The 21,535-nt window shown below is 38.7% G+C and overlaps 1 protein-coding gene across 6 annotated transcripts in view; it reads left to right on the top strand.

The window, feature by feature from the left end:
• The window catches only part of asap2a (ArfGAP with SH3 domain, ankyrin repeat and PH domain 2a), a 62,374-nt gene that overhangs the window by 36,303 nt on the left and 4,536 nt on the right, over positions 1-21,535 (top strand). For 4 of the 6 annotated variants that reach the window (XM_057343988.1, XM_057343985.1, XM_057343990.1 and 1 more), the window contains exons 4-23: positions 260-334; positions 6,688-6,737; positions 6,993-7,019; positions 9,445-9,574; positions 9,686-9,771; positions 10,270-10,345; positions 10,529-10,615; positions 12,280-12,383; positions 12,586-12,655; positions 13,458-13,545; positions 15,042-15,090; positions 15,177-15,343; positions 15,914-16,047; positions 16,508-16,602; positions 16,708-16,897; positions 17,613-17,698; positions 17,919-18,034; positions 18,619-18,686; positions 18,878-18,985; positions 19,063-19,252. In XM_057343988.1, the coding sequence (XP_057199971.1) occupies positions 260-334; positions 6,688-6,737; positions 6,993-7,019; positions 9,445-9,574; positions 9,686-9,771; positions 10,270-10,345; positions 10,529-10,615; positions 12,280-12,383; positions 12,586-12,655; positions 13,458-13,545; positions 15,042-15,090; positions 15,177-15,343; positions 15,914-16,047; positions 16,508-16,602; positions 16,708-16,897; positions 17,613-17,698; positions 17,919-18,034; positions 18,619-18,686; positions 18,878-18,985; positions 19,063-19,252 (1,996 nt within the window). The remainder of the gene's footprint in view (positions 1-259; positions 335-6,687; positions 6,738-6,992; positions 7,020-9,444; positions 9,575-9,685; positions 9,772-10,269; positions 10,346-10,528; positions 10,616-12,279; positions 12,384-12,585; positions 12,656-13,457; positions 13,546-15,041; positions 15,091-15,176; positions 15,344-15,913; positions 16,048-16,507; positions 16,603-16,707; positions 16,898-17,612; positions 17,699-17,918; positions 18,035-18,618; positions 18,687-18,877; positions 18,986-19,062; positions 19,253-21,535) is intronic. The other 2 variants (XM_057343989.1, XM_057343987.1) reach the window with 1 other exon arrangement.

Below are 21,535 nucleotides of genomic sequence, written 5' to 3'. Positions count from 1 at the left end.
GTCATTCTGTAATTTGTGGTTTGGGGAAATTTTCTTGTCTTGTCAGTATTTGCAAACAATGAATAATTTCCCTAACGTTTTGCTTGCGTGAATAGTTCATTTCAACCGTCTCATTTCTTTCCTGCTGCGACAGATAATTATATTTCTTCTTCAGCATTGTGTGTTTATCTCGCTACACAGTTATGATAACATTAGAAGAGCCACAATTACACTGCTGGGAAGAATGGAAGAGGTTTATCTAATGTGTCACTTTCTCTAGTTTCAGAACATGAATAACATCATTACCTTCCCATTGGACAGTCTGCTAAAGGGAGATCTGAAAGGGGTTAAAGGGGTAAGTTCATTACTTTAAACCTATAAACTGGTTTCTTGTGCTTTTTGGCAGTTTTTCAGCTCAGTATTGATCAGTGGCTGTCTCAAGGCATTGCAGATGCATGCTCGTCCGCTAGTATGTAATGGATGGAAGTGTTTGGAATAAGAAGTTAGAAGTTCACAAACACAGGTGTTAATGGTTGGCCAGTGCTTTGCAAGGGCAAAATCCCATTGTACGTAGCTAAAAGGCGTGCTTGGTATACTGTGGTGCTAACAAATCTTAGTACTGAAGCAGTTAAAGCGGCAATCAATCATTTTTTAGGTAACAAATACAAAATCACTTATGGACCAAGTGCATAAAAAATCTGAAAACAATCTCCGTACCTTTTCCCAATTCACAACATTAAGCTTTGAATACTCGGGTTGGACTTCACAGGAAATGTTAGGTTAACTGTCATGTCCGTATACAGAAAGAAGTGGAGCTGGATGCCACAATCTGTTGCCAAGTCTGTGTTTTTTCTGGCTAGCTATGTTTGACTATTGGACTGGTATTGTTACGCGGATCTGGCAACCCTGGCTCCAGATGATGGGTTGCCAAAGCACCACCCACGTTAAGAATATAACTGCAGTTAACCTGCAATTTTATGTTTCAAACAGAGATGGCGATAAAGAAGCAAAAGTAACGGATTGCAGCTTTAAGTGACTAGAATATGAAAGGCATAAAGGGCAATCTCAGGTTGCCAGTGTATGGTAATGCACATCTCTTTCGGAAACAGGGTGGCAATCTGTCATCTTATCAATTTTTAGTGGACCCCCTCTGGTGAGAGTGCCGCAACTCATGTTCACCATTACCTGCTCGAATGCCCTGCGTGTGCACACGCTCACATGACTATTCAGACAGTTGGGTAGAAGGTTTTTGCTGAACTGATTCTCACAATGCCTATCCAGAACGTCTCCATTCATTAATGTCCACCATGACCTTCTCTCCACCACGTGACTCTTGCCTTTTTAGCTCTTAGGGGGGAGCCTGATGTGATTTACTCCTAATGAGGCGCTTCGTTCAGCTCCCTGTCTCGTTTCCTTGGAGACTCCACTATTTTTCTTTCTGTGATGGGGCTGAAAAGGACATTCTGCCTGGGTGATGTGATTCTTTCAATGCGTAGATAATGATAAAGGGACAGTTAACTGCATCAGAGAGACCCCAAACCGGGCTCTAATTGGGCCTTGATGGTCACTCAATGTAACCTTGACACTGAGCTAAGCTTTGCTGGTTCTTCATTTGAGATTGTATCATTGACCACCAAATTAGCCAATAAAGTTTAAGTGTTCTACTTTTACGTGCATCAGAAACATTGTTGCCCATTCTTAAGGTTAAGAATTTCAGCAAAGCTCAGCAGAGAAGCACAAGAAAGGTGTGCTTTTACTTTTTAACTTGATTGGATTTAGGAGTTTTTGGGCTCTATCATAGACATAGAATGCATTTGCGCCCATTTGTGCGCCCATGGTTGTGCTGGTCTGAAAACGAGGTGTGTTCAGGCGCATTGTTGGCGCGTTGCTATTTTGAGGCAACTGAAATATATATTTTTGTTTTATTTAAAGAGCGCGTTAGTAATATGCGCCTATAGGCGAGTGCACAGCGCGCATTCATTCTGCTTATTACACACAGAGGGATGCGCAGCAGCACACAAACATGACAAATATTAAAAATAAATGGATTACAATTTAAAAGATTGTAATTGTGTACATAAAGATAAAAAGTCCGACTTGTCCTGTAGATGGTCTGCTCGCGCGCTTTAACCTCGGAGAAGTGTCCAGTCTTTGCTCTTGCAAATTCTGCCGTGTAAATAACGAATGCGCCATGGCGTGAGCGCAACTGGCTCTTAAAGGGAATGGGAGATGAGACTCTTGATTGGTTTACTGCACATTTTGCCCAAAACACACCCCACACCCATGACACATTAAGAGAATAGAGACAACCCTTTTAGACCATGCGCCTGGCGCGCTGACCGTTTCCCCGTCCTTAAACTAGCAAAAGTGGATTCGGAAACGCCTTAAGCGCACTTGCGCCCTTGCGCTTTAGACCATGCGCTTAGATCGTTAAAAAAGAGCAAATATAGTTGCTCTTGCTTTACTTGCTCCACGCAGAATAAAAAAAAAATGTCACCAATTAGTATAAAATGACTGGTCTGGCATCAACCCCTGAGTCAGAATAGATTTCTATATTAAGAAATAAATCCTGCTTTATGTCAGCATCCCATAGAGGTGATGGGAAGGACTGGAGGCTGCTGTCTGGTTTAAGCAGCGCTTATGAAGCGCTAATGATTTTGAATGGTCTATATAAGCATTGTGCTTTATTTCAGAGCTCGGCAGGAAACCAGAGCTATGGATGAAGATTACGGGTCTGAACTAAGACCATCATTCCAGTCATTAACCTGAACCTGTGCCTCATTTAACCTGTCAGCCTGTTAAGCGAATTGGTCTTGGAAATGAAATGAAATGACTTTGGGTGTCATTGCGAGGTCATCATTTTTGTTACCCGTCTTCGGAAGTACAGGCTGTTAAATGAATACTCTGGGTTGTTGTCCGTTTATTGTATATGGGCAACATCTGCGGCACGCTTTTGATTACAACAGACTATAAATTTGTTGTGTTTCACAGCGTGTACACTGGGTTTTGTGTGATATTCCTTCAAAACATCGATTTTTATATAAGTTGCATCTTCACATGCAGGAATTGAATATTGTTTCAATGAAAAAGTATTTTTACGTCATGTGAGAGGTTCCTGACCTCAACGTTCCCTCTCTCTGACCTTGCATTTTGGACGGAAGTGTTTGAGCAGGCGGAAAACAGACAGGCAGACAAGCTGACATCATACTAAAACCCCTAACTTGATAATGGCGCTGTCTGTTTCTGCTGCCTCTATTGTCTTACAGTGGTTATATGTGTATGTGTGTTTGTACCGTACATCCCCTGTTCAGTCAATCACACAGACTTTGCTAGAGTAGACAGTTTTGTCGGCCTCAGAGGGTGTGATTTCAGCGTTGGCCTCTTTGTGGAAGCCATTCATCTGTGAAACCCTCCCACTCAGGCTTTTTCAGCCCCTCCGGCTGATAGCAACATGTTGTGGTCTGAAAATCCAGGTGACGCCATTGTGACTCAGCTTGTTAAAAAATGTATCCTGGTGCCGTGTGATGAGGAAAGATGAATTACGAGTCCGTCAAAGTCTGCTATTCAGAAATGTGCAGTCGCTCTCTTCTGCTCTTTCTGTCTCTTTTATTGCAAACCTCATCCGTACTCTTCAGTTAATAGTCCAGATTGCTGAATTGTTCTTTGAATCCCTGAAGTGGCCCGTTTGATTCTATAATGAAGCTTTTTTCATTCAAACCCCAAGAGCAGTTTCAAATTCAACAACATACATTCAAAATCCCCTGAAAAGGTGAAATAATATCCTCATAGACTTTCACCCAACTGGTCATCTCCTCTGGTCTCTATTTCAAAGACAGTAGGCCTACATGACATTGAAGTAACTTTTCAGGAATAATGGTAAAACAAATTATTAATGGTATAAAGTTGCCTAAATATTGATTTAATGTTATGTGGGAAGATGTATTTGACTTATTTTAATTAGATTAGATAGATGATGGATAAGAGCAGAATGTGGAACGTACTCATTATTGATGTGCAGTGGTGCTGTAAAAATGAACATTCGATTTTGGTTCCCTGAAAGTTTTTCTTTTCAGGTTTGTTTTTGGTTATCCAGGAAAGCTTGCCTTGCGGATTTAAAACATTTTTTTTACCAGAAACAAACTTTAAAAAGTAGCTCTGGGAATGTAATAATAATAAACATTTAAAATGCTATATAAACAACATGATGCAATTTAGAATGTGATACAATAAAAACTATTTAAGGAACTATTTTAAAATCTTTTCAGGTTTGTTATTGGTTATGCAAGAAGGTTTGCCCTACAGATATATATATATACCAAAACGAAGCAAAAACGATTCCGGATACAATCTAAGAATGTAATAATTATTTAAGATAATGCCATTTAGATGCAGCATGATTCAATTTACAATATGTGATACAAAAAACTTTTATAAACTTTTAAAAATCTATTTAATCTATTTAAAACTGAAGTAATATAACCAACATTCATGTTCCAAAATATACATTTAGCGCCTTCGGTTAACCGGTTATTAGGCGCTGTGTCCATCTCGAAATGGACTTGCTTTCATTGTTGAAAACCCTTCAAGTTGTCAAGTTCCTTTTACTCAGCTATTTGTGCCGGCCTAGATGCGAGAACTCAAGCTGTGCGTAACATCGGTTATGAAAGTACATTAATTGAGTTCTTATGAAGCTTAAGAAAGCCCTCTACAAACACAGGCTTCTGTTATTGGTGTAATCTCTCAGTAGAGCCGCTAAAGAGTTTCATTGGAACACTGTTTGCCTGAGAATGTCCCTGAAGCTTTCAAATGATGTCATTACTGAATGCAATGTGAATCAGGTACTTCTTTTTATAAACATGACATAATGTCTTCGATATTTGGTGATATGCGCCAAGCTTGGTAGTTGAGTGCTAATTTTATAGTTCGCCTCTGAGATTGCAAGTCTCAACTTCAAACGGTGTGACGGACTGACACGGACTGTTTATGGAATGTCAGATGAAAGTGCCAGGGAAATTATCAAAGAAAAACAATGCATGGCTGAAAGTCTGTCTAAACAACAGCCTACTGTAATGCTATCTGCAGTGTTTTTCAAATGGATTTCCAAACGTTGCATTGGAAAGTTTTAAATGGGTGGTTTCAGAAAAATCTGCAGTGTGGATCAGGCTTCATGGTAATAGTAAGACGCCGCGTTGCGTTATTTCTGAGATTTCTATGCGTGGTGATGTTTAATGTCCCCAACAATGAGTGCGTTTACATGCACAGTCTTAATCCGATTATGCTTAATAACCTGATAACAAGTAAGGTCATGTAAACGCGTAAAACAGTTTTCTTTTATTGGGTAAAGCTCATAAACGGCGTAAGCAGAACCCGCTCGGCAGAGGTAGTTTTTTTGCACATTACTCCGATTTCGCATTGCATGTAAACGCGTTTACCGGACTATCGATGGAGACGTCACTGCACGCGAGAAACCTGGCAAGTCTCATGTCTTATGGTTTTCTGCGTAGCCGGTTTATTGATATGCATTATTCTTTTATAAGCTGATTTTTTAATAGATATCAGTTTATTTTGTGAATGTAAATGCACTCCATGTCTGTAGTCGCATTTAGCAACTTGTTAGTAACCGCCGATTTTAAGAAATTTTAATGCTTTAAAAAAAATCACGAACGGGTCATTTCTAGTGTGTTTTACATTGTAGAATAAGCTTTTGGTAACCACAGACTTTATTTCAGGCATTTATCCCAAACCCCGTTCAAAAAACCCATTGACTTTCGGCGATGGAACCAGAAGTGCTTAAATGCTAACCCACGTCGGGTTTTGCATACCAAAACAGGTTCTGTTGGAGGACATGTTGAACACACGGTTGTACCCACCATTTAGGTCCCTGACGCCCTGGTAGTTTTTATTCCATGGTATGCAATAAAAGTCATGAAAAAATTGCTTAATAGGACATAACTGTACTTAGTGCTGCCAATATTGTACAAAACGCCTAGATAACTGATTTCGGATCTGGTCTACCTCTGCTGTCTAACAGCGCTCTCTGATTGAGTTGGCCAATCAAATTAAAGAAGGCGAGGATTACTGTCCAATCAAATGACAGAAGGTGGGAGTTGCTATTGACAGGAGTCAAGCTCAAGGTCAACTTTATAAGAAAGAGAGTATAGCTAAATGTTTAATGTTTTAAAAAAGAAATGTTAGTGGGCCGTTCACATGTCGCATCTAAAAACATGTACAAAATGCCGGCTGTGTTGCTTTCTCCCTCTTTCCAGAGCACTCGGGAGTTCGCGCTGGACTTCTCTTTTCATGTTAATTAATGAATTATATTCCGCCAGTCCTTCTGTTGCTCTGGGTTGAAGGTTTACAGTTATTTAATTTGGCAAATTATTAACATTACACTAAATTCCAATAAAATGTCGTGCATTAAACATGTCTTGGTTTGGTGTTAATTTGTATGAGGTATAGCTATAACAGTCCACTGATTATCTGGAAAAAATATTATAATATACATGTGAACTGATTTTTAAAACCACTACTTTTTTCAGATGTTAAATATGGTCTGAAAAATCTTCAGGGAAGTCTGTATGTTTGAGTCTGAAAAAAGTATGGAATTTCGAAATGGAAAATGTGTAGGAACCCTGTTGACGGTGTGGATATCAAACTGAAAGTTGATTCGTATGTCTGTCTAATGATTTTCCTCTCTGTATCTTGCAGGATCTAAAGAAGCCCTTTGATAAAGCCTGGAAAGACTACGAAACTAAAGTGTAAGACATAAAATATAATCTTCTTTCATTTATTTCTGTCATGCTTCAGTCTGGGGAATTACATGAATTTAAAGGAAATAAAGACTCTGTGTGTGAGTTGAGAGATCAGTGTATCACCTGCCGCCCAGCACTCTAAACACTAGCTGTCATTCTTGCCACCTCACTTCCTGTATTCCCTTCCTGTCCTATCAAACTGATTGTTCTGCATGCAACAATGTATGACATTTATATAGCACTTTCTATATATTTTCCAAGCTGCAAGGGACATTCTTTACTGAAAGGGTAATATATTTTCTTATGACACGTCATTTGGTTATTTGATTTACCGTAAAGCCAGTTGCTTTATATGGTCTTGTTTTGGGATATATCATGATTGTTTTTCATCATTGGCAGTTTTGCTGAGTCAAACACATGCTTCACTCCATTTCCCAGATACGGAATATAATGTCTTGTTTTGGTTTGTCATGAATTCATTCATGTTTTTAGACAGAAAGCCACGAAACCCTCCTCTAATACGACACTGGTCCTGACTCCGTTAAACTGGTTTTCGTCATCACCACCGATACAGTTTGAGTTCACTTTGATCTCTTTGTCTGCGCAAGGCTTCGGCTTTCTGGCAAAGCGCAATTTGTGCCGCAGCCTTTATTTTTATTGTCTGCCAACATCCAGTTAATGAAAATGCCTAAAACTTTGCTGTGTTATTTAATGAAGGATAGAGAATCAATGCTAAAATTGCTCAGGAGACTAGATGTAGAGCATCCAATTGCGATTCATGTTTGTTTGTGTGGTTTGTTTTCCCACAGACAAAAGCAATGCTCCACCATTTTGTTAGTTAATTGGTTGATGTAGAACATAATCTATATGACAGAAAATGGTGGACTGTTCTTTTGAGTCACCTGTGGAGGTGATGTGCTGTCATGAGGGAGTCTGCTTACTGTATTTCTTCACTTCTGTATAGATGCATTACTCAACTCAACTCAACTTTATTTATATAGCGCTTTTTTTTACAATTTTCATTGTTACAAAGCAGCTGTATATGAGACATATTGACTATAAGCAAAACAATTAAAGTTGTACCTGTAAAAACAAAAAAAAGTGAAAACACAGAAGACAGACACAGACACACCCACATACAAAGCACTCCACACACACAATATGCACACGTACTAACACACATAGATATAGAGACACATACGGACGCGCACGCACACACACACGTCTGGTTTACTATCTCCGTGGGGACAGTCCATAGGAGTAATGATTTTTATACTGTACAAACTGTATATTTTATCCCTTAACCCTACCCCTAACCCTAAAGATCATAGAAAACTTTTTGCATTTTTAGATTTTTAAAAAATATTGTTTTGTACAATTTATAAGCTTTTTTGACCTCAATTTTGGTCCCCACGGTGACACGAGTCCCCATGTGTTGGTGTGCATTCTGGCTTAGGTCCCCACTGGGTTATAAAAACATGTCCACACACACACACACACACACACATGTCTGGTTTACTATCTCCGTGGGGACAGTCCATAGGCGTAATGTTTTTTATACTGTACAAACTGTATATTCTATCCCCTATCCCTAACCCTATCCCTAAACCTAAAGATCATAGAAAACTTTTTGCATTTTTAGATTTTTAAAAAATATTGTTCTGTACAATTTATTAGCTTTTTTGCCCGACACGAGTCTCCATGTGTTGGTGTGCATTCAGGTTCAGGTCCCCACCAGGATATACAAACATGAACACACATACACACAGACAAGCACGCATAGTGAAAACACACATTTAAGATGAAGGAAAGAGAAACACAGGTCAAATATTAAACAGACTATAAATTCCTATATGCAATATTAATTAAGTAAAACTTAAAAATTCTAATTCTTAAGCAGCCCCCTCGGCCAGGCAAATAGTGCAAAACAGTATGCAAACGGTGGCGAAGAACCCAAAACTCCAATCGAGAAAAAAAACCTCAGGAGAACCCAGGCCCAACCAGGGGATTCCAGTTCCCCTCTGGTAAAAGCTGCTGCCTCTGCACAAGCTCCATAGAGCTTGCACAACAAGGCTAAATAAAAAATAAATAAACTTACTAATAAGGTAAATTATATTAGCTATTTAATAATTATAAGTCTATTTTAGAAATTATTGGCGACAAACTTAAAATCCGAGCTCTTCGGCAGCTCCTCATGGCAACACAGCACTTTTTCTCAGCGCTTGATGCTTTTTACCACAGTCTGTGAAATGGATTCTAGTTTGTAGCCATCTTCAGCAACACAGCAAAATCGCCAGTGTTAAAAAGGGTCAAATGAACTCTCACAGTGTTTATATAATCCACACTTTGAGAGTGTGGATTATATATACACCTTAAGTGTTAATTTGACCTTTTTTTAACACTGGCGATTTTACTGTGTACCAGATCATGAACGCAGAGGTTCCAGAAACGGCCGGCTGTTAGCCTGCTTCACGCTGAGGGCCTGAGCTAACCGCGTGAGGCTTTCTCTGGAACCCTGTCTGTGAGAACAGGCCAAACGCTTTCCAGCTCTCCTTCCCCACAAAGGAAGTGCTGCTTCCGTAACATGGGCACAGTATGCCGCTGGAGCATATGGAAAAGAATGCCCTGTTGCATGAGTGGAAGAGCTTGTGTTTCCTGTCTGTGTGTGTATGCTTGTCTCGGTTTTAAGATGGTCTGTGCATCTTTCATGCAGTTCCAAAATAGAGAAGGAGAAGAAAGAGCACGCTCGACAACACGGAATGATCCGGACGGAGATCAGCGGAGCCGAGGTAGCTGAGGAGATGGAGAAGGAGCGACGCTTTTTTCAGCTTCAGATGTGCGAGGTCAGAGGAGGGTCTCGTGTTGAAGGAGAATCCTGTTATGTCGCTCTAATTCCACAGGCGCTTCCTGTGTTGTATGTGTGTGATTCAGCGTATGCCATTGTTTCGTTACAGTACCTCCTCAAAGTCAATGAAATTAAGATCAAGAAAGGTGTCGACCTCCTGCAGAATCTCATCAAATACTTTCATGCACAATGCAAGTAAGTCTGGTCACATCCGTCCTACAATAATGGGTCTGGCACAGTGAGCTGCCTACATAGACAACATTAAAGGGATAGTTCACCCCAAAAATGAAAATTCTGTCATCATTTACCCACCCTCTTGTCATTTCAAACCTGTATGACTTTCTTTCTTCATTGACTTGCAGTGGTTTTGTGTCTATACAATAGTGTACAAAAGTCAATGGGTACCGATGTTGTTCGGTTACAACATTCTTCAAAATATCTTTTTTTGTGTTCTGCGGAAGAAATGTAGTCAAATAGGTTTGAAATGACAAGAGGGTGAGAAATTTTCATTTTTGGTGTGAACTATCCCTTTAAGGGCATTATAGGCACATTCTGTATGTTTATATGCATCTCTGTGGCTCAAAAGACTTGGGAGACCGCTCACTAGTTTTTGAGGCAGCCACTAGGTTAAGGTTTAGACAGATTTGATGTTCTTTGGTAGGACAGTAGTTGACGTAATGTCTTTTGCTGTAGCTTCTTCCAGGATGGTCTGAAAGCAGTGGACAACCTCAAACCCTCAATAGAAAAACTCGCCACAGACTTGCATTCGGTGAGAGGCTTAAAACAAATACTGGAAAGAATTCCATACTTGTGGTACTTTTGCCAAAAAACTAAAAAAAACATTTTTTGTAAGTGATGTAGTAATAATAAACGAAGATGGATTTTTATAGAAACTGCCCTGTAAATTGTTTTGTACCCGATTTATTTCCACTGTATGTGTCATTTTTGTCAGATCAAACAGGTACAGGATGAAGAGCGCAGGCAGCTTACTCAGTTACGGGACGTTCTGAAGACATCTCTGCAGGTGGAGCAGAAGGAGGTTTGTCCTTTCTCGAACCCAGTCCAGCACAATCTACAAACCACTGCATCATTTAAAGTGTGTATGAAGCTAAATGTAACACAGGATCAATTACAATACTGCTGAATCATTTTCTCAGCAAACATCTTAAGACAGGCCCTCAAGTAAGCAGCTTTAGTATATATGAGCTACAGACATTAAAAGATTACACACGTTTAATCTGAACGCAAATAATCAGGAGTAAACAATCCTCTGAATGTCATTTGAACCGCTGCTAAACGTCTTTCCATCTGATTATACTGTAATGTCCTATGTACTTTAAGGTTGTATTTGTTAACACTAATAAATGCATTAGCTATGAACTAACAATAAGCAATACAGTTTTTCAGCATTCAATAATCTATGTTATTGTCAATACAATTGTTGATGTTCGTTTATTGTGCATGAACTAATATTAAGTTTGAAAACAATATTAGTAAATGCTTATATTTTTGCTAAATGCTAACATGTAGTAATGTTTTTTGAATGCTGTGTGGTGGTTAAAGGGGTTGTTAACCCATGTCCCACGGGCATGACTACACAATAAAGCATAGCCTCTCGTATCTTGTTACTTAATTGTGATGTTCTAAAAAAAAGAAACATTGCTAGATTCTGGAGTGGACAAAAAGACACGAAAATGGATTTCTGTCATCCACAGCCCCCCAAAAATGCCACCTATCATTTTTGTCACTATAAGTGACCCGGTCTGTGAAATCCAGGCTAATGTCTCATAATCTAACTATGAGGTAACGAACATCAAAGTTTGATTTCAATCATTCATTTTGCTATGACTTCAATCTGAGCTCAAGGTTATATTTTCCACGAAATCTTCTTGACAATAGGATTTTTATGAAGAAAACAGTAAATCACGAAAAAGGATTTTAGCTGGGTTTTCACAGACAGCATCACATATAGTATTGTTGTTACGTCATCCTTTACTGCGACAGTATATGTGAATTATAGACCTGTCTGAAGAATGCTTTTTTCCTCTTCTTTAATGCTACCATCCTTTGGCAACGAAGTCTAGGAGAGTAAGTGTCTTCCTGGTACACACTTTCTGCCATCTGATCATGCATATATATATATGCCTTTTTGCTGAATTGGATTAAATAAGTAAACAAGCTAATAAAGTTGTTATAGTGTGGTTCCCATAGCTCACGTTGGTAGAGCATTGCGTTAGCAGCACAAAGGTCACGGGTTTGACTCCCAGTGAACACATATGCTGATAAAAATATATACAGTATATCTGAACGCACTAAGTTTGGATGGAAGTGTCTGCCAAATGCATAAATGTAAGTAGTGTTTGCTCTTAAAGTTTTAAATGCTGGCTCTGTGTTCCTTGGCACTAAATTTAAGCCATCTGAAAACAACCCATTCTGGCTTCTATTTAACTAAAAACAACATTAGTACTAAAATGGCAGTATTGTCATTACTGGCTTGTGTTCCAAAGCAGTGCATTTCAGAATGAGCTCAGCTCTCTGGGGACACTTGAAACCCACTGCTCCCATTTCCTCACTGCAGTGACAACACTGAAGCACAGAAAAACAACTTTCCATTTCTTCTGCCTATAGTGACGGCTCAGCGCTTTACTGCTGTTGCCTGCGCGCTATGAGTATTCATGTAGATGATTTTTTCTCTCCACGTAGGATTCGCAGGTTAGGCAGAGCGCCACCTACAGTCTACACCAGCCCCAGGGGAACAAAGAACACGGGACAGAACGCAGCGGCAATCTTTACAAGAAGAGTGATGGGTAATTGTGCTTTAATATCACGTAACGGTGCATTTAAACGCTTTGAGTTAATGCATGATTGTTGAAGCAAATTCTGCATTATTTATCATGTATTGAATGCTGTGGAGATCTATTTTAATTTATGGCCTTAAGCAATAGTGTCTGCCGTTGACTTGCTGGTGGATGATGAACTATGGTGAGGATGTCACTTCCTGTCCCCTAGGCTGCGTAAAGTATGGCAGAAGAGAAAATGCACGGTGAAGAACGGTTATTTGACCATCTCGCACGGGACGGTGTGTAAACTACTGATGACCTCACGCGTGTAGTTTGTATGCGCTCATGCCAGTCAATAAACTTTGTGCTTTCACAAATGAATACACTGCAAGACTATCGACGTACACAAAATATTTTATTCCAATGTGTCATGTAAACATCACTTTTCCTTATGCATTTAGATCAATTTTGACTTTAAACTTGATGTTAATATACAACCTATCCAAACTTACACAAGCACGCACTTAAAGGGACGGTTCACACAAAATGTTTTCGTCATTTACTCACCCTCATGTCATTCCAAACCTGCAGTTTCACATTTCACATGTTATATTTGAATATGTTTCGGTTGGAAACCTGCTGGAAAAATGCTCTGAATTGATCCCATTAGTTTCATTCATCTGTAACGTTGTCATTGTGAGGTGTACACCAAAATTCTCTTTAATTTAGATTAAAGTGATTTAGTTATCATTAACGTCCTGGTGGGTGTGAACAGGCCTTTCCATGAAGTTCCAGCCTTGTTTCCAAGGCAACATTCTTTTTTGGGGGGGATAAATCTGAGCATCTTCCTTATTACCCAATGCCTATTATAACATTCCCTGTAAGAGGCTTTTCTGGAGGCGTTTCCTTTGGCCCCAATACACCTCACATCAAACACTTTTCTTGAAAGAAAGGTGTTGTTAAATATATGTAGTCTCAGTAAATCAAACATTCAAGACAGTATTTTGGGGTAAAATGTTATTGGTGACTGAAATGTTTCTTATGGCTCTTTAACTGTTGTCTCTCTTTCGCTCTTTCTCTCTCGGTTTCTCTGTGACTCAGGCTAACAGACCTCCTGCCAAACTCAATCTTCTCACCTGTCAGGTGAAGCACAATCCAGAGGAAAAGAAGAGTTTCGACCTCATCTCCCGTACGGTTACCGCCGCCAATGTTACTTTACACACGCATCTGTCAATCTTATGTAGGAGCCAACGAAAGGAGGAAATTAAGTGTTTAGAACACATGTTTGTGTAACAATTTTGTAGGTTTTCCTGTAACTTGTACTGGACGGTATTGTTCATTTGGGCAGTTCATTTTGATAATCTGATTCATTCGGTTATAATGAATCGATACGTTTCAGATTCAGCCGCGAATAATATTATGAGACCATTCCAAATTTTCATTTCAAATCAGCTAGATGTATTGTGGCCATTTCAGTCAAGTGTCACTTTTGAGGGTTTTTTTACTCAACAGACAAAGTCATCCAACAGCAATGTGAAAGACTGACAGAAGATTCATCAAAACTGTGATAATAATGGAGGTTATCACATAAAAAAAATAATTTTAAACTTCCAAATACATGTACAAATATTTCTGTTGTATTGCTTATAAGTGAACGTTTTCTTTGCAGTATTTGAGGCCTGAAAAATACACAGCGTCTTGTTCTCCAGTTTTCTATTTCTGCAAATACTGCTAATGCAAATAGAAACAATATTTTTATTTAAAATATGTGGTACAAATATTGTTAGTAGTTCAATTTACCTAAACACATATGTATATATAGTACATTTCTCTGAAACGGTCTCTTAAATTTTTCCGCGGCTGTATATATATACAAATATGAGTAGTTTGAGAGTTAAAGTCGGCCTCGCATTCTCGCATTTGTAGTGCTTTATGCACTTTTTGTTTGCTGTGATTCTCTGGTTGGTTAGATCATTTTTTGAAGAATCTTGGGTGATGTAATTCTTCACCAGGAATCAGTAGCCTTTTCTCAGTTTCTTTGCTGGTTTTCTAGATGGAGACGAGCTAGACTAGCTTAAACCAGCCAAGACCTGCAAACCTCCTCAGACTGGTTTACACTGTTTTGTGACAGTTCTCTCTTGAGCTGTTACGTGTTGTTGTGAGTGTTATCTGTGAGGAAACACTAGTCCTGGCTGAGGAATTTTCTCTCATGTTCCAGTACTTCCTCATGTAACCACAGGAAACTAATGCCAGAGAGAAAAACAAGTTCATGTGTCTGTTCATGAGTGGGAGTTTCTGAGGTTATCTCGCCTTCCAAATTCCTTTTTACAGTTTGACTCTTTAAATTAAAGCGTTCCCTTCAGCCAGTTCAACATTATTGCTTAGTGTAATCTCAGCTTTATAAAGTCCATAAAGAAAAGAGTTCCCTATTTCTCTTGAAAATTCTCTTTAAATATCACTATTTTTATGTAGTAAATGTGTAGTATTTACTATGAATATGATCTGAAATATTATAGGAGTCACAGACTTTTATTTTGCTTTTTCGGTCTTACGCTAACAAAAGGAACCATGGTAATACTATTGAATTTAATACCATTTTTGGACGATTGTAACCTTTTATTTATTTATATAGCATCTTTGATTATTTTAATGCATTCAACTCAGTCTTTGTTTTTTTCTTTGTAGACGACAGAACGTATCATTTCCAGGCAGAAGATGAGCCTGAATGTCAAATGTGAGTTTATATTTCCAGTGGGAACGTTGTTTTATTTGAAATCACTCCTCTCTGTTTCCTCTGATAATCTCTGTGTTTCCTCTCAGATGGATCTCAGTGTTGCAGAACAGTAAAGAGGAGGCGCTCAACAACGCTTTTAAGGGTGATCAGCACGTTGGCGAGAACAACATCGTGCAGGAGCTCACCAAGGCCATCCTGGGTGAGGTCAAGCGGATGGCCGGCAACGACGTCTGCTGTGACTGCGGAGCTCCCGGTAAGCGACCTGGAAATCGACAGGAAGTTGTGGGTTGGCTCAGAGGAAGAACAACGTGGAAGCCGGTTGTAAAGGAAGTCGACTAGAATGATTGAATTTGTCTGCTCGGACCAATCGCATGCCAAACAACTAGTCGAAAAGGAAGCTGCCACCATGAGACCAAAACTAATATGCCTGACTTGATTTTGTTATTAGTGATATTATCGTAGCATATTGGTTGAATTCATCAGTGGATTTTATTTTATTTAGACAAATATGAAATATCAAAATAACTTTCTCCACTAATACGTCAGTTTCTGTTTTAAGCGATGTCTACTGTGAAAGATAGCAAAACTAATAAGCAAAGAGCTATTTAAACATAGTTTACACATTAGTTTACACAGTTATAAGTAGATTTATCGCAGAGATGCATCACAAAAATCTCTAGGGTGAGCTTATATTTTGGAATAATTTAAAACCACAGAAATATTTGGATATTTACTTTGTTAGTTAGTTGTCTTTTGAATGTTTTTCTTGATTGAGAACCTTTCTTTCGCAGACACATTTTGAGCATCTTTTTCTCTCCCTCAGGTCCGACATGGCTATCCACCAATCTGGGCATCCTGACGTGCATCGAGTGTTCTGGTATCCACCGAGAGTTGGGCGTACACTACTCCAGAATCCAGTCTTTAACACTAGATGTTCTCAGCACCTCAGAGCTCTTGGTTAGTGTTTGGTGTTTAATGTCAGATTGTCCTCACCACTGCTGCTCTAGGCCTAATATTAGGTTTGTTTATTTGGTTGGCACTGGATTTAAGTGTGCATGCTTTTCATTTGTATATTGTTTTCTTCAAAAAAATCTAATCGGGCTCTTTGGGAGTCATTCCACACGCATGGTTTCAGCCCCAATGTTTGAGTCATTTACAATCATTACGGCAATTACACAAGACTGCAGAACTGTTAACCGCAGTGAGACAAGCTTGGTTTTCTGAATGCTTGCCAAGACACACTGTTGTAGACTGATTGGCACTTTATGAAATAACAAAACCCATTAAATGGACCCTGAATAAATGCATCAAGTCTGTTCGTGTTCGGCAGTTCGGTGTTGGTCAACGCAATTAATTTGTGCTGTACACTTGATTTCATGCATGTGTTTGTGTGTATGCTTTGTGCTGTGGTGTTCAGCTGGCCAAGAACGTGGGGAATGCTGGCTTTAATGAGATCATGGAAGCGTGTTTGACAGCAGAAGATGTGATCAAACCAAATCCAGCCAGTGACATGTAAGCCAGAGTTTTTCTTTGGGAATTTGTCTTGTGTAACTCGCGCCATCACATTTGTGTCACATATTAAGCACGTCCACTCTTTGCTGCTCTCTAATGGCACAGGCAGGCGAGGAAAGACTTCATCATGGCCAAATACACAGAGAAACGCTTCGCTCGGAAGAAGTGTCCCGATGAGCTTTCCAAACTGCACACGCTGTGTGATGCCGTGAAGGCCAGAGATATTTTCTCTCTTGTTCAGGTTTTCGCTGAGGGGGTGGATCTAATGGAGCCCATACCGCTGGCCAATGGCCATGTAAGTCTGTCGTGCCCCAGATTGGATGATATAGTGATCTTACAAAACGTGTGTCAAAACACCATAGTGCCTGTTAAACTGCCTTAAAGGGCCCAAAAATGAACATTTTGTCATCATTTACTCACCCTCAAGTTGTTCCAAACCTGTGTAAATTTCGTTGTTCTGCTAAACGCAAAGAAAGATATTTGGAAAAATGTTTGCAACCAAATAGTTCGGGGGCACTATTGACTTCCACAGTAGGGACAAAAAACTACTATGGTAGTCAATGGTGCCCCAGAATTGTTTAGTTTTTCACATTCTTCCAAATATCTTTTTTGTGTTCAACAGAACGAAAAAGTTTATTTCGTTTTGGATTAATGACAGAATTATCATTTTTGGGTGAACTGTCCCTTTAAGTTGACAACAATGTCATAAAAGTAAATATTGTATTTACACAAGATCTTATATTATGACTTTCAGTAGAAACACAATGTTTTATTGTTATAAAAGTACACTGGTACACTGTACACATATACATAATGAGTATTTATACATTTGGAAGAATTTCTCAGGTGTTCTATACTTGAACATGCGTGGGTTAAGCCACAACATATTTTCAAAATACCACGAAACCAAATTTTTCCTCAGCATGTCTGAAACACAAACTCAAAAAGCAACTAACCGTCAGTAGAAAAACCTCATTTTGTTTGTTTGTTTGTTTAATTTGCTGTGGTAGGAACAAGGTGAGACAGCCCTTCATCTGGCCGTCAGACTGGTGGACAGAACCTCCCTTCACATCGTGGACTTCCTCACCCAAAACAGGTACCCGACAACCGAGGCTGGAAATTCCCTTGCGTTTTTATTTCCATTCTCGGAAGACCAAATACTGACAGACGCTGCTGCGGACCTTCATCTGAATGAATGCCTTTTTCACACCTTTTGACCGAAACTATTCAAACATGCTAGTCTGGAAGGTTAAAGGGGCTGTTGTAGCTGTGAGAGTTTTTTTTTAAAAGGCAAAATTGTGTGTTTCCCTCCGCAGTTTAAACCTGGATAAGCAAACGGTTAAAGGAAGCACAGCGCTGCATTACTGCTGTCTGACGGACAACAGCGAGTGTCTTAAACTGCTGCTGAGAGGAAAGGCCTCGATAGACATCGGTAAGAAATTCAAAAGTAAAACTGAAATATTCGGTGTTACCTCTGCATATGATATTGGGGGAGGGACATTTTCAGTTTGGAGGCATTTGATTGGACAAAAATCTGTTGAGTGCAAGTTGAGTTTTGTCTGGTGGCACTCTTCAGGATACTCTCACACCATGTTTTCATTTGGACTGCTGGGAAATCTCAGTGTGGTGATTAGGGAGGGTTTGTGTAAGCCTGTTATTATGCACAGGAATCTCTCCCATTAACAGTCTGTACACAGACAATAGAATCAAAATATAGCTCACAGCCATGTGTGGCCTGCAGTTCTGTGTGTGAACTGTATGTGGGAGAGTAAACCGTGCCAGGGAATCTCCTCTTTCAGCTCTCTGCCAGCGTCTTTTGTGAGCAAGCGGTCTGGATAGTCTTGGCTTTGTCTTATTCATATACTACAATACACCAAAGGAAGCCAGTATCCCGTAATGTAGAGGAAAATGTTAAGGGTGTCCTTATCCACCCAGGTTTTGCTTACTACATCTTAGGGAGTAGATACTCGGTAAAGTGGCTAAAGGAGTGTGTTTTCTTAATGTTTGTGTTTTTAGCTAATGAGGCTGGTGAGACCCCGCTTGACATCGCCCGACGACTCAAACATATACAGTGTGAGGAACTGGTGAGCTACTTTTCTGTGCATTTATTATTTATACACCTTTCTTTACAATTGAGAGAAGATTAAAACAATTGCTGTTTCTGTTGTCCTTTTTGTATTTCTCTGATTGAATAGCATCAATAAAAAGTGTTAAACTATACATCTTTCTTTACACTGGCTGCAGTTTGACTGATTTACGTCATATTTATCTTCAGCTGAACCAGGCACTTGCTGGGAAGTTCAACGCTCACGTGCACGTAGAGTACGAGTGGAGGCTTCAACATGAGGACCTGGATGAAAGTGATGAAGATCTGGATGAGAAGGTGAAGAACTCAAAGATCTCAAAGAAAGTTTCTGGATTGTGTTAGATCAGTGTTGACTTTCATCTTTATGTCAACAGTCTAGCCCTCACCGGCGGGATGAGAGACCCATTAGCTGTTACACACCAGGAAGTAACTCCCTTCAGCCTAGCACGGCCAGTCGGAGCTTTGTGCCCAACCTGGTCAACAATGAGACCTATGGAACCATCATCACCAACTCACCGGTCACCCTATCCACGTCTGCTCCACCTCTACCACCCCGAAATTTAGGTATTGACCATGTATTTCATATTTGATCCTTCACCAAGGTTATAATAGTTTACTAAATTGTTGAAATCAAATAAAAAATTGGCCTAAATAATATTAGAAGAAAATAAGGTAACACTTTATTTTACGGTGCCCTTGTTACGCATGTTACATGTATTTACTATAGTATTTACTATAAATTATGCATAATTACATGTAACTAACCCTGACCCAAACCCTAATCCTAACCCTAACCCTATAGTAAATACATGTAGTTGCTTTTTATTACTCAGTACTTAAATGTATAATTACACTGTAACACGGGCACTGTAAAATAAAGTGTAACCGAAAATAATGTTTAAAATATATATTTAAGTTGTATTAAAAAAAGAAATGAAATATTGCCTTTGTAATAACATAAAATAAGTTTAAGTTGAGGCAAATTTTTGACTGGAAAAAACTATAACTCGGATAAAAAAAATCAAACCTATAGCAAATAAGTAAATAAATAATAAGTAAACAAATAAGTAAATAATAAAATAATGAAAGTACATATCAAATAAATAACAAAACTAAAACGGTTCGAAAATGAATTTTGAAATGAAATTTTTTTTTTCAAAAAAACTGCCATCCAACTTAATTGGTAAAATGTGGCTATAATTTCTTTACAAAAAAATTTTGAACCATTATATTTGTCATATTGTGACCGTAAAATAGTAAAAATGTTATTACATATGTTACTTCAAAATATGCAGATATTACAAAGAAACGAAATAACTTTGTCAAAGTCACTGAGGATATTTGACCTTTTATCATTAAGAGTCATGTCACATTATTATAGGCCTCACAGATGTCAAGATCTCAAAATGGCAGAAATCTCATTTGATCTGTTCCTGAATTCTCACCCTCTCCCAATTACACTGCAAAGCTCCATGGCAACGGCCGTGTGAAGATACTGACCTAAATGTGCGCTCCCAGGGTGTCTGGGCTGGCAGGAGCTGTTATGAGCTCAGATGCTTGGCAGCAGGTGTCATGTGTTTCCAAACAGTTCATATGGCTCTGAACAGCTGATGTCAGTCAATATCATATTGGTAGATGTCAATCACAGTTTCATACAGATAAAAACAGCTGATCTCAGTGTTAGAGCAAGTTTTTTTTCTCACTATTGGGACTTGGAACTGAATCCCATAGTTCTCAACTCTCTTTGCAAACAAATCTCTCTCTTGCAGTCTTGACAATAAGTTCTGTTGTTCAAGGATCTAATGAAAGAAGATGCAGAATAGAGCTGTGCTGATTTACAAAGTTAACGTTACTTTACGTGTCCACAGAAAACCTTAGACTAGCCAATGCACGTGTGCAAATTCTATTTGATATCTGAATTAAACATATATGTACACTCACGTAAAAAATCACTAATAAATTAGTGAAGCAGCATGTGATGTAAAATTGCAGTTAAAAAGTTTTTTCAAAATTTTAGAATGGACAATTTCTATTTCAAAAGATTTTTTAAAACCACTTATAAATAGTTTTGTATTGAACAAGGATGCATTTCATGTAAAATTTCAGTTAAATTATAAGTTATATATTTGTATATACTGTATTTCTAATAAATGATATTTTTAATTGTTCATTTATAATCTTAATATTTATAATCTTTTTGATATTAAAAAGCTTTGCTGTGGCTAGCAACGCCAAGGTCACAGGTTCGATCCCAGGGGATTGCACAAATTCAGAAACAATGCAATGTAAGTCGCTTTGGATAAAAGCGTCTGCTAAATGTAAATGTAAATAATGTACTTGCAGCAATGAAGGCAGTTCAGATTTTTTTCTCCGCCAGTGTTTTTAAAAAGCGTCAAAAACCAGTACTTTTGATAATTTTCACAAAACTTTGAAAAAGATTTTATATAAATATATGAACACACAATACATCGAATGAAAACAAAATAAGTATGTATATTCTATTATATTTTATCGCCTCTCGAATGCCACATTTTTAGAGTTTGTCTAGATCGGATTCGAAACGATCAAAACACAGAAAATTTCTTGCTTTTGGATCAGTAGATGCTAACTATTTCAGCAGATGCACAACAGCGCCCCCCTACTGTATAACAGTGAAAACACAGAGCTGTAAAATATTGTCAGTGGCAGTGAAAGAACTAACCACTTTCTCTTTGATTGGTTGTTGCTTAGCATTTTTCATCTCTCATTTGCATAAAGTTGAGCGTTGCGCTGTCAGTCCCACAATGCAAATGCGAGAATTAATTAAAAACATTGCTCATCTCTGCTTACAATGCATCAACGGACACA

The sequence above is a fragment of the Triplophysa rosa genome, linkage group LG10 (assembly GCF_024868665.1).
Source record: "Triplophysa rosa linkage group LG10, Trosa_1v2, whole genome shotgun sequence".
Lineage (NCBI taxonomy): Eukaryota > Metazoa > Chordata > Actinopteri > Cypriniformes > Nemacheilidae > Triplophysa > Triplophysa rosa.
Note: the sequence above shows the minus strand (reverse complement) of the source record. Positions and strands in the feature narration are given on the sequence as shown.